At 31.9% G+C, this 14,294-nt stretch overlaps 3 protein-coding genes and 1 long non-coding RNA gene across 4 annotated transcripts in view; 3 read left to right on the top strand and 1 right to left on the bottom strand.

Moving 5' to 3' along the window:
- Positions 1-418: 418 nt before the first annotated feature.
- On the top strand, positions 419-3,255 carry LOC107032516 (triacylglycerol lipase SDP1-like). The gene is made up of 3 exons (XM_015234120.2): positions 419-1,855; positions 1,957-2,100; positions 2,300-3,255. Exons 1-3 carry the CDS (start codon positions 419-421, stop codon positions 3,197-3,199), a joined length of 2,481 nt encoding a protein of 826 aa, XP_015089606.1. The 3' UTR covers positions 3,200-3,255.
- On the bottom strand, positions 2,799-3,641 carry LOC107032517. The gene is made up of 3 exons (XR_001458376.2): positions 3,312-3,641; positions 3,028-3,107; positions 2,799-2,897 (listed from the first exon to the last, which is right to left on the bottom strand). It is a non-coding gene; the product is annotated as an uncharacterized LOC107032517 (long non-coding RNA).
- A 4,954-nt stretch (positions 3,642-8,595) lies between these two features.
- On the top strand, positions 8,596-9,515 carry LOC107032035 (probable calcium-binding protein CML36). Its single transcript, XM_027912620.1, is given in 2 exon segments — positions 8,596-8,680; positions 8,683-9,515. Coding segments are annotated over 2 exon segments (717 nt in total). The 5' UTR covers positions 8,596-8,610; the 3' UTR covers positions 9,330-9,515.
- A 1,967-nt stretch (positions 9,516-11,482) lies between these two features.
- Positions 11,483-14,294, top strand: part of LOC107031970 (probable U3 small nucleolar RNA-associated protein 11) — a 5,115-nt gene continuing 2,303 nt past the window's right edge. The window contains exons 1-5 of the mRNA XM_015233501.2: positions 11,483-11,832; positions 11,920-12,010; positions 12,983-13,074; positions 13,166-13,259; positions 13,380-13,459. Of these exons, the coding sequence (XP_015088987.1) occupies positions 11,777-11,832; positions 11,920-12,010; positions 12,983-13,074; positions 13,166-13,259; positions 13,380-13,459 (413 nt within the window). The 5' untranslated portion in view covers positions 11,483-11,776. The remainder of the gene's footprint in view (positions 11,833-11,919; positions 12,011-12,982; positions 13,075-13,165; positions 13,260-13,379; positions 13,460-14,294) is intronic.

Below are 14,294 nucleotides of genomic sequence, written 5' to 3' on the forward strand. Positions count from 1 at the left end.
TAAATAAACCCATACAACATGCCATTCATGCACTGTCAATTTGTTTTATTTCATTTTTGTCATTTTTCCCTGTTGTTTCTAGGACCCTTTTGGATATTGATTTGGTTGGTATGATCAAAATTGAATCTTGAAGTGAAATTCTTAATCTTTTTACATTGAAGTATGAACTCAGTAACCATGGGAAGTGTTTGAAATCATGTTGTTTCCTAGGCCCCTTTTGGATATTGATTTGGTGGTATGATCAAAATTGAATCTTGAAGTGAAATTCTCAATCTTTTTTATCTCTTTTTGAGATATTTGAACTCTAATAGCACATGTTTGAGTGTTTTAGTTCTTGATTCCATATGATTTTGCCTAAATTTTGTGAATAGTTTTCTTCATTTTCATAATCTTAGTAGTTGTTTACAATCATTAAGTTATGGATATAAGTAATGAGGCTAGAGTTGAGTTCTTCTCCATAGGACCTTCTTCAATTGTAGGTCGAACAATAGCCTTTCGAGTCTTGTTTTGCAAATCAATATCGCAGTTGAGGCATAACATTTTTCATTTCATGATATATTACTTGTACAAGATCAAGAATTGTCTGTCATACTACTTGACACCTTTGATCAAATGGTTTCACCCGCGTAATCCACAAGGGATACTAGTGTTAGTAACACTTCTAGCCTTCTTGTTGAGGCGATATACGAATGTTAAAATCAGGGCTGATATGGTTTATAAGAGGAAATTTTGGAGGAATATGATGAAATCTGCATTAACTTATGAGGAATGGGCTCATGCTGCGAAAATGTTGGAGAAAGACACACCTAAAATGAATGAGGCAGAGTTTTATGATGAAGAGTTAGTTGTAAATAAACTTCAAGAACTTCAACATCGTCGTAATGAAGGATCTTTAAGAGACATTATGTTCTTTATGAGGGCTGATCTTGTGAGAAATCTTGGTAATATGTGTAATCCACAGCTTCATAAGGGTAGGCTTCATGTGCCTAAACTTATTAAGGAGTACATTGATGAGGTTTCAACTCAGTTGATAATGGTATGTGATTCTGATTCAGATGAGATTTTGTTGGAGGAGAAGCTTGCTTTTATGCATGAAACAAGACATGCTTTTGGTAGGACAGCATTGCTTTTAAGCGGGGGCGCGTCTTTGGGAGCTTTTCATGTTGGTGTGGTTAAGACATTGGTTGAGCACAAGCTTATGCCAAGGATAATTGCTGGTTCGAGTGTTGGATCGATTATGTGTTCTGTAGTTGCAACTCGGTCTTGGCCTGAGCTGCAGAGTTTTTTTGAGGATTCTTGGCATGTATTGCAACCGTTTGAACAGATGGGTGGAATTCTTACTGTTTTCAGGAGGATCATGAGACAAGGAGCTGTACATGAGATTAGGCAGTTGCAGGTGATGCTACGCCATCTCACGAATAATCTTACTTTCCAAGAAGCTTACGACATGACTGGTCGAGTTCTAGGGATTACTGTTTGCTCCCCTAGAAAACATGAACCTCCTAGATGTTTAAACTACTTGACTTCACCTCATGTTGTTATATGGAGCGCTGTGACTGCTTCTTGCGCCTTTCCTGGTCTGTTTGAAGCTCAAGAACTGATGGCAAAGGATAGAAGTGGAAATCTTGTTCCTTATCATCCACCATTTCATTTGGAACCTGATCAGGCTGCAGCTTCTGGTTCATCTGCTCGTCGATGGAGAGATGGTAGCTTGGAGGTCGATCTACCTATGATGCAGCTGAAAGAACTCTTCAATGTAAACCACTTTATCGTGAGCCAGGCGAATCCACATATTGCTCCTTTACTCAGGATCAAAGAGTTTGTAAGAGCTTATGGAGGCAACTTTGCTGCCAAGGTATGATTTTGGTTCTTGATACTCCTGAGATTATGTTTGTGTCTTTAGAAGACGGAGAATTCACGTGGAAAAATGTAATGATAAGTTTTTGGTTTATGCAGCTTGCTCATCTTACTGAGATGGAAGTGAAACACAGATGCAATCAGGTACTAGAACTTGGTTTTCCCTTAAGGGGATTAGCCAAGCTATTTGCTCAAGATTGGGAAGGCGATGTCACCGTTGTAATGCCAGCCACTCTTGCTCAGGTATGTCCATGAGATTCTAGCGGCAAAGCCAGGAGTTTCGCCAAGTAGTAATTTTTGACCTGTTTATGCAGAGTATCATTTTCTATATAATTTTCCGACAGAGGGTGGTTATACGCGACTGAATGAGACCTGATAAACATCATGTTTATAATTTGGCTTCATAACTGACTATTTGTCCAAATGTTTGTTTATGATTCAGTACTTGAAGATCATACAGAATCCCTCTACTTTGGAGGTTCAAAAAGCAGCAAATCAAGGGAGGAGATGCACTTGGGAGAAACTATCAGCCATTAAGGCAAATTGTGGAATTGAGCTTGCTCTTGATGAGTGTGTAGCAATACTCAACCATATGAGTAGACTAAAAAGGAGCGCGGAGAGAGCAGCTGCTTCTTCACAAGGTATGTCAAGCAGCACAGTCAAACTCAATGCTTCTAGACGTATTCCTTCTTGGAACTGCATTGCGCGTGAGAACTCAACAGGCTCCCTCGAAGAAGAATTTCACGCGGATGCTTCTTCCTCTCTTCATCATCACAATGCTGGTCGAAACTGGCGTGCTAATAACAAGAATACTGCACTTGATCATCATGGTAGTGACAGTGAGTCTGAAAGCGCGGATAATAATTCTTGGACAAGATCAGGTGGTCCATTGATGAGGACAACATCAGCTGATAAGTTTATCGACTATGTACAAAACTTGGAAATGCATCCTTCACAACGATCGAGCAGAGGACTGAGTATTGACCTCAACAATGTTGTAGTCAGGGAGCCTCTTTCTCCGAGTCCACGAGTCACAACACCTGATAGGAGATCAGATACAGAATTTGATCAAAGAGACATCAGAATCATCGTCGCTGAGGGTGATTTACTACAGACTGAAAGGACTAACAATGGGATTGTATTCAATGTAGTAAGGAGAGGAGACTTAACTCCATCAAACAGGAGTCTTGATTCAGAAAACAACAGTTGCTTTCATGATCCAGTGGCCGAATGCGTGCAACTCGAAAATCCTGACAAGGATATGGATATAAGTTCAGCATCAGAAGATGGAGAAACAGAAAATGCAGTACTAAATGAAGTAACAGAAAATCAAATCATATAAGATATGACATGTTGTATCCTTATACTATCAGTGCAGTTTAACCGGTTATTACTCTATTTTTTATCAGGTTATCATATCAAGTCTCATATCTGTCGTTGTAGATCAACTTAACCTGATATCGTAAAAAGTTCTTTCGAAGTCAACACACAGAATATTATTGACTAATGGTAGTGCCCATCTCTGCTGTCAAAGGCTACATATGCTTTGACAATTTTTTTTGGGGGGAATAATGTAGTTGGATTTGTGGTTGTCTTTTTAGGTATTATGTTGACATATATGTTTGTGGATGTTAAAACTAGACAATGTATTTAAAGCTATTATAGTCCACTTATTGTGATGTTTATGCATATACTTTCTCATTGGAAAAGTTGTGTGGCTAGTGCTGTTGTTGGAAGTAATTGCATGTACTTATTGTCTACCATTCAAAGTGTTTGTGACTACACTTTAAATCGTAGCCGGAAAATTTTCAAAAGTAATGCATTTTCAGAAGATTCAAGATAGGTATAATAATATTTTGAAAAGTTCGAGCAATATTAAAGTACAACTTATTACATGTATAATAGTCAACGAATCATAGTAACTATATGTTAAATAAAGATGATTGCACACATTAGAGTTCTAAGAAATGCCAAAAGTTAGGAAATATTATATATTAAAATTAGTTACTTTCTTCCATTTACATTATAAAGGGTTATGTTCACTCATTTCCTCGTTTAAGAAAAGATATTAGAAATGATTTTGGTACGTGACTTTTAAATTTTGATCTATGTGTAATCGATTAAAAATTTTGAATCAATCTTTGAATATAGATTTACAATTCTTGACTTAGTAACAAATTAGATACATCTTTTGTACCAAAAGTAAGAAAATAGAAAGTTTATTGTAAAAGAAAATGAAATTTTCAATACTTAGTGCAACCAAAATGGACTAGCTAATTAACAAGCAATTTCAAGAAAGTTGAATTTCAACAAAAGCCAAGGCAAAAAATTATGGTCTAATAATTAATAGAGGAAAATCCAACATCCTCAGCACACAAAATAGGAATCTCCACATAAAAATTGAATAATTTTCTTACTAATGTCTTATAAACATAATATATAGTACTTAATTAATCAACATGGGTTCTTGTGGGGCATTTGGCCTTCTAGATACCCATGAAATTTTGATTGAAATTTTAACAAAGAATACTATTGTAAGCTACAATAATGATGTAAAATCGTTCATACCGTAGTCAGAATTTTTATTAAAAAATAAATAATATGAATCGAAGTTAGTAGCAATTATTCCTTAATCGTTAAATAAAAAGTTTACCATTAAGCTAGAAATAGAGGTGTACAAAATCGAATTGAAAAGTGAATCAAATCATAAATCAAGTCAAATCGGAAAAAAACTCGACTAATGATTTGATTTGATATTGAAAAAAACAACAATATTTGGGCTGGTTTGGATTTAACTAAAAAAAACAACCCGAGACCAAATCAACTCGTCGTTATATATATAATTTTAAAATTTTATTTGATACATAAAAATATTTACTTTGACATAATTTTTTAAATATTTCTTATACTTTTTAGTAATTTTTATCTTTTAATATATTATTTCAAATTTGAAACTTAGAATTCTGAATGGTCGAATAATATTACACTTCATAGATGTTGGTAATTACAATAAAACTTAAATCAGAATCAAATTAAATACTAATACAAAAAGGAAATCAATTCAACACTAAGAATGACAATAATATTGAATATTTGTTCTTTAATTTTACATCGATTTAGATAAATAAAATACATAATCTCATTTTAATTTCCTTTAATATTTTTCATGTAATTAATACTTATTTAACATATTTTAGCATAATTTTTAGTACTTTTAAACTATGATCATTTTCAGTATGACTTATTAATTTGCAATATTTGTTTTACGCGGTTTCATTATTATTCGTTTTTGTTATTAATCATATCAGATTTTGTGTTATATTCTTAAGCAATACCTCAGATAGTTTTATTTTAACAGAACTAAAGAAATATTTCAACAAGTAAATTATATGTATTGTATGAATATTTTATCAAAAAAATCCTAAAATTCAAAAAATATGATAGGATGATCTCGACCTCTCCTCAGAGACGACAAATTGACGGATTTCATTAATTGAGTCTCTACGTAACCTAAGTTTGGGTGTGTTACACATTTGTGAGTCAAAATTGACACATCTAGTCAAAGCACAGTTTTCTATTTTAATAAATTAGTTAATTATAAACTTTAGTTACGGAATTTTCGATAAAATAAAACTGCAAAAATCCAATCATCCACATAAAAAAAGTATTATCCTTATTTGCTGCCAGAAAACATTCACTTCTTAACAAATTAAGTAATTTTCTTAATTGCAAATCACAATGGTCCACGTTTATTAAGCGTATAATTTTAGTACACAAAATATCTCACGTTCATATAAATTTTAAAAAAAATTATACCACTAAAAGTGTTATATAGATCATATACTTAATAATTCAAATATAAATAATTATTTTGAGGCTCCCCTTTGTGTCTCCGTTCATTGTACTGCTTTTTTTTTTAAAATGAAATAATATTATGGAAGCTAGAAAAAGGTAGAAATATATATATTTTTTTAATTCTGCTGAATTTATATTTTTCAAGTTCAATTTAGGACCACATTATTATTATTTTTTTAGAAAAAATGCAGTCTTTTTATATCTTGTTAATATATAGTGCCAAAATTTTGACATGCTGTTAACAGTGATCTAAAGCCTTTTTCTGTGTGCCAATTATATCTGTTGGCTAAAAGCTAACAAAGGAAAAAAATAAATAAATGAAGTTGCATGTGATGGCAAAACTTGGACTATTTTTTTTTTAATTTAATCATTCACATGCACTCTTCTTTTCGAAAATTAAATAATAAAAATTTAGTGAATAAACTCAAAAAGGGGTTAGTGAACACTTAATCTAGATATAAAATAATTGTGATTTTTTGATTATCTTAATTATAAGGGTCCCTAATTATGACTATAATGTAGAGATCAAGAAGTTGGTGCAATGTACATAGAAGAATTTTTTTATGAAAATTGTATTTTATAAGATCAGTTTTCATGTACAAATATTTTTTTTTTCGAATCCAGAATATATTAGGTATATATTGTGTTTATTTCATGTAACTCACAATATAGGTTGATCAAAAGTTATAACAACTCTTTTTATTTTTTCTGATTTAATTATATGGTGTGTCAAGATTATTAACCATGAATATTTGCATCAAATAGACGTACTAGAGCAGTGGTAGAGCCATATATAGTTGAGAGGGAAAAATTAAACTGTGTAATTAGAGTAAAAATATTTTTTAGTAATGAATATAGATTACATATTGACATTCTTTGATTTCTAAGCGATTTTACTTTTTTGTATTTTGATACCTTTTAATCAAAGTTCTGGCTCCACCGCGTACTAGAGGATAAAATAGATTATATCAAAAAAGTTTTAATTAATTTCCAAAATTCAAATTTGAAATTTATATTTAAAAGATGTAGATAACTGCATTATCTCATCAACATCAGAGACACGAAACTAGAATTTGCACTTTAACTTTTAATGAAATTTTAATTTGAAGATAATGTCGGATTTTAGCAAAATATGAATGGGAAAAGAGAAGAGAAGAGAAAAATGGAAAAGTGAAGGAATCAATTTTGGAGAAAAAAAAAAGTCATTTCTCCCATATTGGTAGAAGAAAGGAAATTGTTGTCGATATAATAGAAAACACTTCTTTTGTTTTAAGGGTTAAGGAGGAGGTGTCCCTCACGCAGTCGCTCGCACGATTGCTTTTCTCTTATAAATTAATTTAGAATGTTAGTTAAATAACATAATTAATTTTGGTACAACGAAATTTATACGTTTACTGCTGAAAATGACTATAAAAAGGAGGTCTTTTTCGTTTTTTCAAACACTGAAAATTTTCACTCTGCATATATTTTCTCTCAAAAAGTCTTTTTCGTTTTTTCAAACACTGAAAATTTTCACTCTGCATATATTTTCTCTCAAAAACAAAATTCGACCGATTGAGTCTGTGTGTGCTCTTGTTACTGTTTTTACGTTCGCTGAAGTTATTTAAGTTTGAGGTACTGCTACTCTTTAACAGGTTAATTCGTTTTATCTTAAAAAAAATTAATCTAAAACCACGGATAGAGTGAGAAGATTAAATTTCTTAAGAAAACACAATAATATACACCATAATCAAGAATTGAGGATTAAATTTAGATTTTTTTCGTCATTATCACAAATGAATTTTGAAATTCCAACAAATTGCTATTTTATAAATCAAAGAAAGGTGAAAATGACATCAAATGATAATGTCTTTTATATCTATGATGATCAATACAAATGATTACAATCCCTCGAATACGAGTTAACCCCAAAACTCTATCTTCAGAAAAAATTAGTGCTAAATTTAGACTTTTTTTTGAACCATGTACACATTAGAGTACTCATTCAATTCACATTTGAGTTTCTTTGATGGAAAATAGATTATACACCAACAAAATTTGACTTTTCTCCTAAAATAAAATAAAAAGCCAACATATAATTAAAATAAACGATAGAAAAAATATCCACAAAAATTATGACGAAATATGATAAATATTTTTTTATTCTTTATTTAGACATTTCAAATTACCTTTATTAAGTAACATTTATCTATAATATAAAATTTTTCTACACATATCAAGATAAAAGATGAAAATAGAAAGAAAAAAAGCAAACGTAAACTGAATAGACCAAGCAAAATAATCACACCAAACTATTTCCTCCGTCTCTATTTACTTGTCAATTTTGACTAAATCAAGAAAGGACAAAAAAAGAAAATTTTATTATATCTTCATTTAAAAATTTTCAAGTTATAATTCATTTTTTTTTGAAATCATAATTAATAAAGATAAAATTGTAACTTTACTATGCTACTTATTGCTATATTAATATGTATATTATTTCTAAAGTGAACAACTAAATAGAAACAAAGGAAGTATACATAATGGAGATTGGTAAACACCTATTCATTCTTAATTAATCAAAAACTTTGATTGAAATTTTACTCAATACAAAAATTGCCTCCTTTAGAATCTTTTTTTTATTATCAAATAACAAGACGTCTTGTCATGTGATATTTGTTACTTCTTATCAACAATATATATCAGATAACTCTGTTCATCAATGTTATGAACCTAAAATCTCAGAATTCTGAAGCCTTTTATTTAACTACTAGAATTATTTATCATAAATTCATATTTTAATTAGATTTTAATACGAGTATCGAATATCGAGTAAGGGTGAAGTATAAGAACCAAATAAATGGAGCCTTATTTTCTGTCATCATTCATTCACTCTAGGAAATTTCCTGGAAGCTCACTATGGCTTGCTACTTCCTTCTCCCATTTAATCTCCTCTCCTTCCTCTCGCCTTCTTCACCATTCTCCGTTTCTCTTCCTTTTTACGCTCCAAATTCATCACCATGAAACTCATTACCAATCTCCCCAAAAAGCTCTTCAAATCCAAAAAAAAACGATCCATTTCCAGATCCGAAAATACCTCATTCGGGTCCGTAACCACCTCCTCCTCCTCTTCCGGGTCCGTAACCACTCCGACAAGTGTATTACCCAGTACTACTACTCAATGGCCGTCTGAAATCTCCGCCGAAGTTTACTACGAACTCGTACAAGCCTTTCAAATGATCGACGGAGACGGCGACGGGAAAATAAATAAGGAGGAACTCTCCGCGATTTTGACTCGAGTTGGATCGGATCCTCCAACCGAGGAAGAACTAGTTCAATTGCTTAATGAAGTAGATGTGAACGGAGATGGATGTATTAGTTTACAGGAATTCGGAGCTATAAGCTCGGCGTTCGGACCGCCGTCGTGTGATTCCGAGATGAGAGATACGTTTGAGTTTTTTGACGCTAATCACGACGGGAAGATCACGGCGGAGGAGCTGTTTAACGTGTTTAGAACGATCGGAGATGGGCGGTGCACGTTAGAGGAGTGCCGGCGTATGATAAGAGGTGTTGATAAAAATGGAGATGGATTCGTATGCTTTGAGGACTTTAGTCTTATGATGGAACAGCAGAGATAATCGTTTGATCAAAATTTTTGCTTGTGATTCCTGAAAAAAAATAAGTCTTTTTATTTTATTTTTGGGGAAAAAAATGATGTGATTATTTAATAACTTGGAGTAATTAGAAGAATGATCATGCCAATATTGTGTATAACAAATTTATGGACTCAGATTCTGATTAATTTCAGTGTAGTGTTTTCATTATTTTGGATTCAGTATTTATTATCATAAGATTCAAAATATAAATGAAAAATTAAATCGATGAAATAATTAAAAATATTTCAATCGTACAAGATATTAAAATGATTCGTTTTGAAATAATCAAATAGGTGTTGTTTTAGCAATAAAAAGAAAATGATTACCGCGAAATTCAAGATAATAATTACTCGTGTTTTTTTCATCTTATTTAAGTAAAAAAATTGAAATTTTTGAGAGTTGATCAATTTTTTTTTAATTGTAGTTTGATTATGTTTTAAAATAATTTAAGTCGTTATTGTTGTAATTTATAACACTTTTTATGTATTTTTTCAAATGAATATAAAGCTTCTATTTATGGATTCATGATTTGCTACATAAATTGAAATATAGAGAATAATTATTTTTAATTATATCAATATGGGAGGGAGTTGCTTTTGTTAAGAAATTTTTTACGTCTAATATAGAATTTATCCTTTCGAATTTAAATTTATTCAAACTATAATGTGAGTGCTGATTCAAAAAGAAAAAACTTAATGAATACTAATACTTTGTATTTATTAATTTTTCTTTCATTGGACGTGAAAAAAGACGTAAAAAGTATTTAAAATTGTCGTGTGCCATAATACTATTTTCTCAGTTCATACAGCCAATAGAAAATTCAAATAAAATAATTAATTGTAGTTATAAATTGACATCTAACCAACCAATGTCTTTTTTCTCTAAAAACGATAATAAAGTAATGTGGAATTTTTTTTCCATTTTGTGTTCTATTCTTAAATTAAACTTCCTCGAAATTTCTCAATGCAAATGGCAACTAAAAAGATAGCTTTTCATTTGTATTTATTTTTTTTCATATAATTTAGGTATATCGCCCCAACCTATTCCACACGTAAGTAGGTTATAGCGTAATTAAAGTGGGAGTAAGATGTTTCATCTGAATATTCATTAAAAAAATTGATTCTTTGATATTGTGAAGTAAAACTTTAATAGTAAGAGATCTTACAATTAAAAATAATTACATCCACTTAAAATAGTAGTAAACGAGTATGTATATATCCCGTAATGGAGTTATGGAAAAGTTTGGTTGAATAACAACTAACAAGAGTTTTGGGGCAACGATAAGAATTATTAAATATGTGACTAGTAAAACACGTGTTCAAACTATTGAAGTTTCGTAATATATGATTTTATAAAATACTAATTAAATATGATATACTTTTTAGAAAGGATAAATTTAATGTATTTGTTATAATGTTTAACAAATAGGTATAACTATCACAAGACAAGCATTTTAGTCAAGCCAATGTAGAAATAAATCTTAAGAGCCCTTTAAGCGCATCTACGTAAATAAATTTATCTCTTATCTTTATTAGATCGTAGATTCTGATACAAGATTGAAATACACAAAATTTCAAGTTTCATCTTCCATGAAACTTCTTGGTAAGTACTTGGTATATCAATATATACATTATTGGACAAAAAGAGACACAAAAGATGTGGCCCTATGGGAGTTTTCTTCAACTTATCACTCCAAACTAAATAGAGAATGAATCGACGAGGATCGATGGAACAAGTAGTATTTTGTTATTATTAATTAGAGTTCTCAAATTTAAGTTCCTCTTAATATAAAATTATTTTAGTTAGAAAACCTTTTATCTTATATTATAAAAATTTTCGTCACGAGTTCAAATTTAGGGAGGAGATAGATAATACTATACCCATAGCCCATAGCCCAAAAGCAAGTCATATGGCTCATTTTTAATGAAAATTTGGGGATCAAAGCACCCTTATCAAGGATCAAGACATAACTTATAAGTATTAGAAAAACATAAGTTTTGTAGTAATTAAGTTATGTCTTTTACGACATAACTTATGAGTGTTGAAACTGAAGTTTTATCTCTATCAATATAAGTTATGTATGAACTAAATTATTCTTTTTACAACATTATTTGTGGCCGGTGGATTCTAAATGAATTTTTATCTCTATCGACATAAACTCCATAGGATTTAAGCGATAGAGCTTGAGTTATATTATGCTACGAAAATATAAACTTGTGCGGAATGGACAAATTCTAAAGCCCACCTCCATCTTAATAGCGGGTCAAATAAAAAGCCCAAATCCTAAAACCCCAGCAAATTGTGCCAAAACCCTTCTTCTTCCTCCTCCTCGTCCTGTAGATTTGCTTTTTGCTGCCTGGGAGAAAAAAAGGTGAAATTTTTTGAAGAATTTTTGTTGTTGTTGCTTCAGTGAATTAATCAATTCTAAAATGTCGTCGTTCAAGAATGCAATTCCTAGACGAGCTCATAAGGAGCGAGCTCAGCCGTAAGTGATTCTGTAATTGATTTCACTTATTATACTGATTTCTTTGAGTTGATTTGGTTTTAATAATTGTTACAAATATTTTATCAGACAAGCAAGGAAAAAATTCGGGTTGCTTGAGAAACACAAAGATTATGTGGTACGGGCGACAGCATTCCACAAAAAGGAGCAGACTTTGCAGGTAGAGTTTTTGTTTTTTTGTTTTATTCTACAAGGAATTGAATGGTTTTGAAGTTAGAAGGGAAATATGTTAGCTGACATGATCCTAGATACGAAGGTTTAGGTATGAAATTAGTGGCATTTGAAGTATTCTATAGCTTGATACCTTCATATATAGGAACGTTTGGAGGTGGTGGATTAGGGTAGAACTGTAGAAGGTTAGTAGGCAGTCGTGCGCCGGAATACTTTTATGAGGAAGAGGCACAGAGCTAGTCTCATATCTCTCTTTTTTTAGTATTCTTAACTAGTATCCGCAGAGTATCCTATTCTTCATTATTATTATTTTGGATGTTATATGTCATCGTTGTTATCTTGTCTAGCCTGATTCTAGTACCCTTCTTTTGAGCGACTGTCTTATCGTAATAAGCCTATCTACTGGGTAAATTTTGCGTACATCCTACCTCCCCAGGCCATGCAAGGGAGATTATGCTGGGAATGTTGTTGTTGCTAAAGCTTGATATATGGCTGAGACATGAATAAGTTTAGGGTTGTGCAATATTTGCAGCAAGGCCCAACTCCTTTCCACTAGAAAATAGAATGAAGGATTAGAAGAAGGAAAAGAAAGTCAGCCCACAATTACAGTTCATTTGTATTAAAAAATCAAAACCCTTGAGCCCCCTGGATTAGCTCAATTGGCAAAGGTTGAGGAACTTGTTCTTTGGTCACATGTTCAAAGATTAATTTGATTATTTAAGTGGAGTAGGGTTGAGGGGTGGGTCAATCATCCCCAGTTTCGAAGGCTGTAGTTGGCTGATTTTTCGTTTCTTAAAAAAAGATCAGAACCCTTGATTGTGTTCTGTTAGTAGTCCTTTTGAAGGAATTCCTACATAGTCTTGTGGTTTTTTATTTGGTGGGACCATTATCTTTGCCCTGAATGATCATTTACATTTTAGATGATTGGATATGAGAGTGATATTTGTTATTTGCCTTACAGAAACTCAAGGAAAAAGCAGCATTTCGAAATCCAGATGAGTTCTACTTCAAGATGGTTAAAACAAAAACTGTTGATGGAGTGCATAAATTGGAGTAAGATACAAATATACTATCTTTTGGTTTAGCTGATTTGTTCATCAGTCATGATTGACCCGACTTGTGGGGCACTGTTCCTTATTTCCAGGAGCCAAGCAAATAAATACACTCCAGAGGAACTCATGTTAATGAAGACTCAGGATATAGGCTATATTTTACAGAAAGTTCAGAGTGAGAAAAAGGTTTACTGTTGCTTATTTGGTTCACATTGTAATTACTTTCCTTTTCTTTCTCTTTGTTGACCCCTAGAATTGAGAAGTTTCTTCTGCTTCCTGCTTGTCAATAACTGTCATTGTATGCAGAAAATTGAGAAGTTAACTGCCATGCTGCACTCGCTTGATAATAAGCCATCAAATAAACGTGTCTACTATGCTGAGGACAGGTTAGAAATACTTCTTGAATTCCTTATCATTCAGCATACAGGGTTGAAATAACTTACATTCTTGTGTTAGTGTGTGTATACACTTAAAAGTACAGTCTCGTAGGGGAACATCTGTTTGAATTTATTGTACCGGACAATTCTCATTCATTATTCAGCTATCTTCACGAGTTGAAATATCATTAAACTTCAGAAAATGATTCACTATTACCATACAACTAAAGACTCATTTGGAGCTATCTACTTGATGGTCATTCATTGGCCTGATAAATTGCATCCGATATTTCGCTTTCTTCATGAACTGAAACCTCATCACTTGATCTCGGTTGAATTTTACCATATGACTGAATCAGAAGGACAAACGATTCTGTATGGTAGCATTATCTCCAAGCGATGCCCAAACTTTGTTCACAAATTATCTCCAAATATTACCCAACTCTAGTTTCATTTCTCCTAATAAAATAGCCAAGCAGGCAGCTTCCGGATTAAATTTAGTGTCACTCATGACTGAATCTTTGGAAAAAAGAATTAAAAAGAAATAAGAAAATACTGACTCATTGGAACTGTGCAAATATCTCAGTGCAAGCTTGTCTTTTTCAGTATCTTTTCCTAATTTCCTGTTTTTAGCTTTGTTGGTTTAGGCCTCAAACAATCAGGCAACGCCATTTCCTTTTATTATTCTTTTGGTTCTCTCTCCGCTATAGCCCAGATAGTTGAGAAGACGATGACATGGTTCCATATAAAAATTCCTAAGAGCTTTATTTAAATCTTATAATCATTTTGGACAGCAAGCAAATGAGACACTACATAATTTGTATCATTTCTTTAACCCCCCCAC

The sequence above is a fragment of the Solanum pennellii genome, chromosome 10 (genome assembly GCF_001406875.1).
Source record: "Solanum pennellii chromosome 10, SPENNV200".
Classification (NCBI taxonomy): Eukaryota; Viridiplantae; Streptophyta; class Magnoliopsida; order Solanales; family Solanaceae; genus Solanum; species Solanum pennellii.

What these genes read in the sequence shown, in the direction of transcription:
- LOC107032516 (XM_015234120.2), top strand. Translation starts at nt 419, where the DNA reads ATGGATATAAGTAATGAGGCTAGAGTTGAGTTCTTCTCCATAGGACCT. An exon ending in GAGGCAACTTTGCTGCCAAG is followed by an intron (nt 1,856 to 1,956) that starts GTATGATTTTGG and finishes TGGTTTATGCAG; the next exon opens with CTTGCTCATCTTACTGAGAT. An exon ending in TGCCAGCCACTCTTGCTCAG is followed by an intron (nt 2,101 to 2,299) that starts GTATGTCCATGA and finishes TTTATGATTCAG; the next exon opens with TACTTGAAGATCATACAGAA.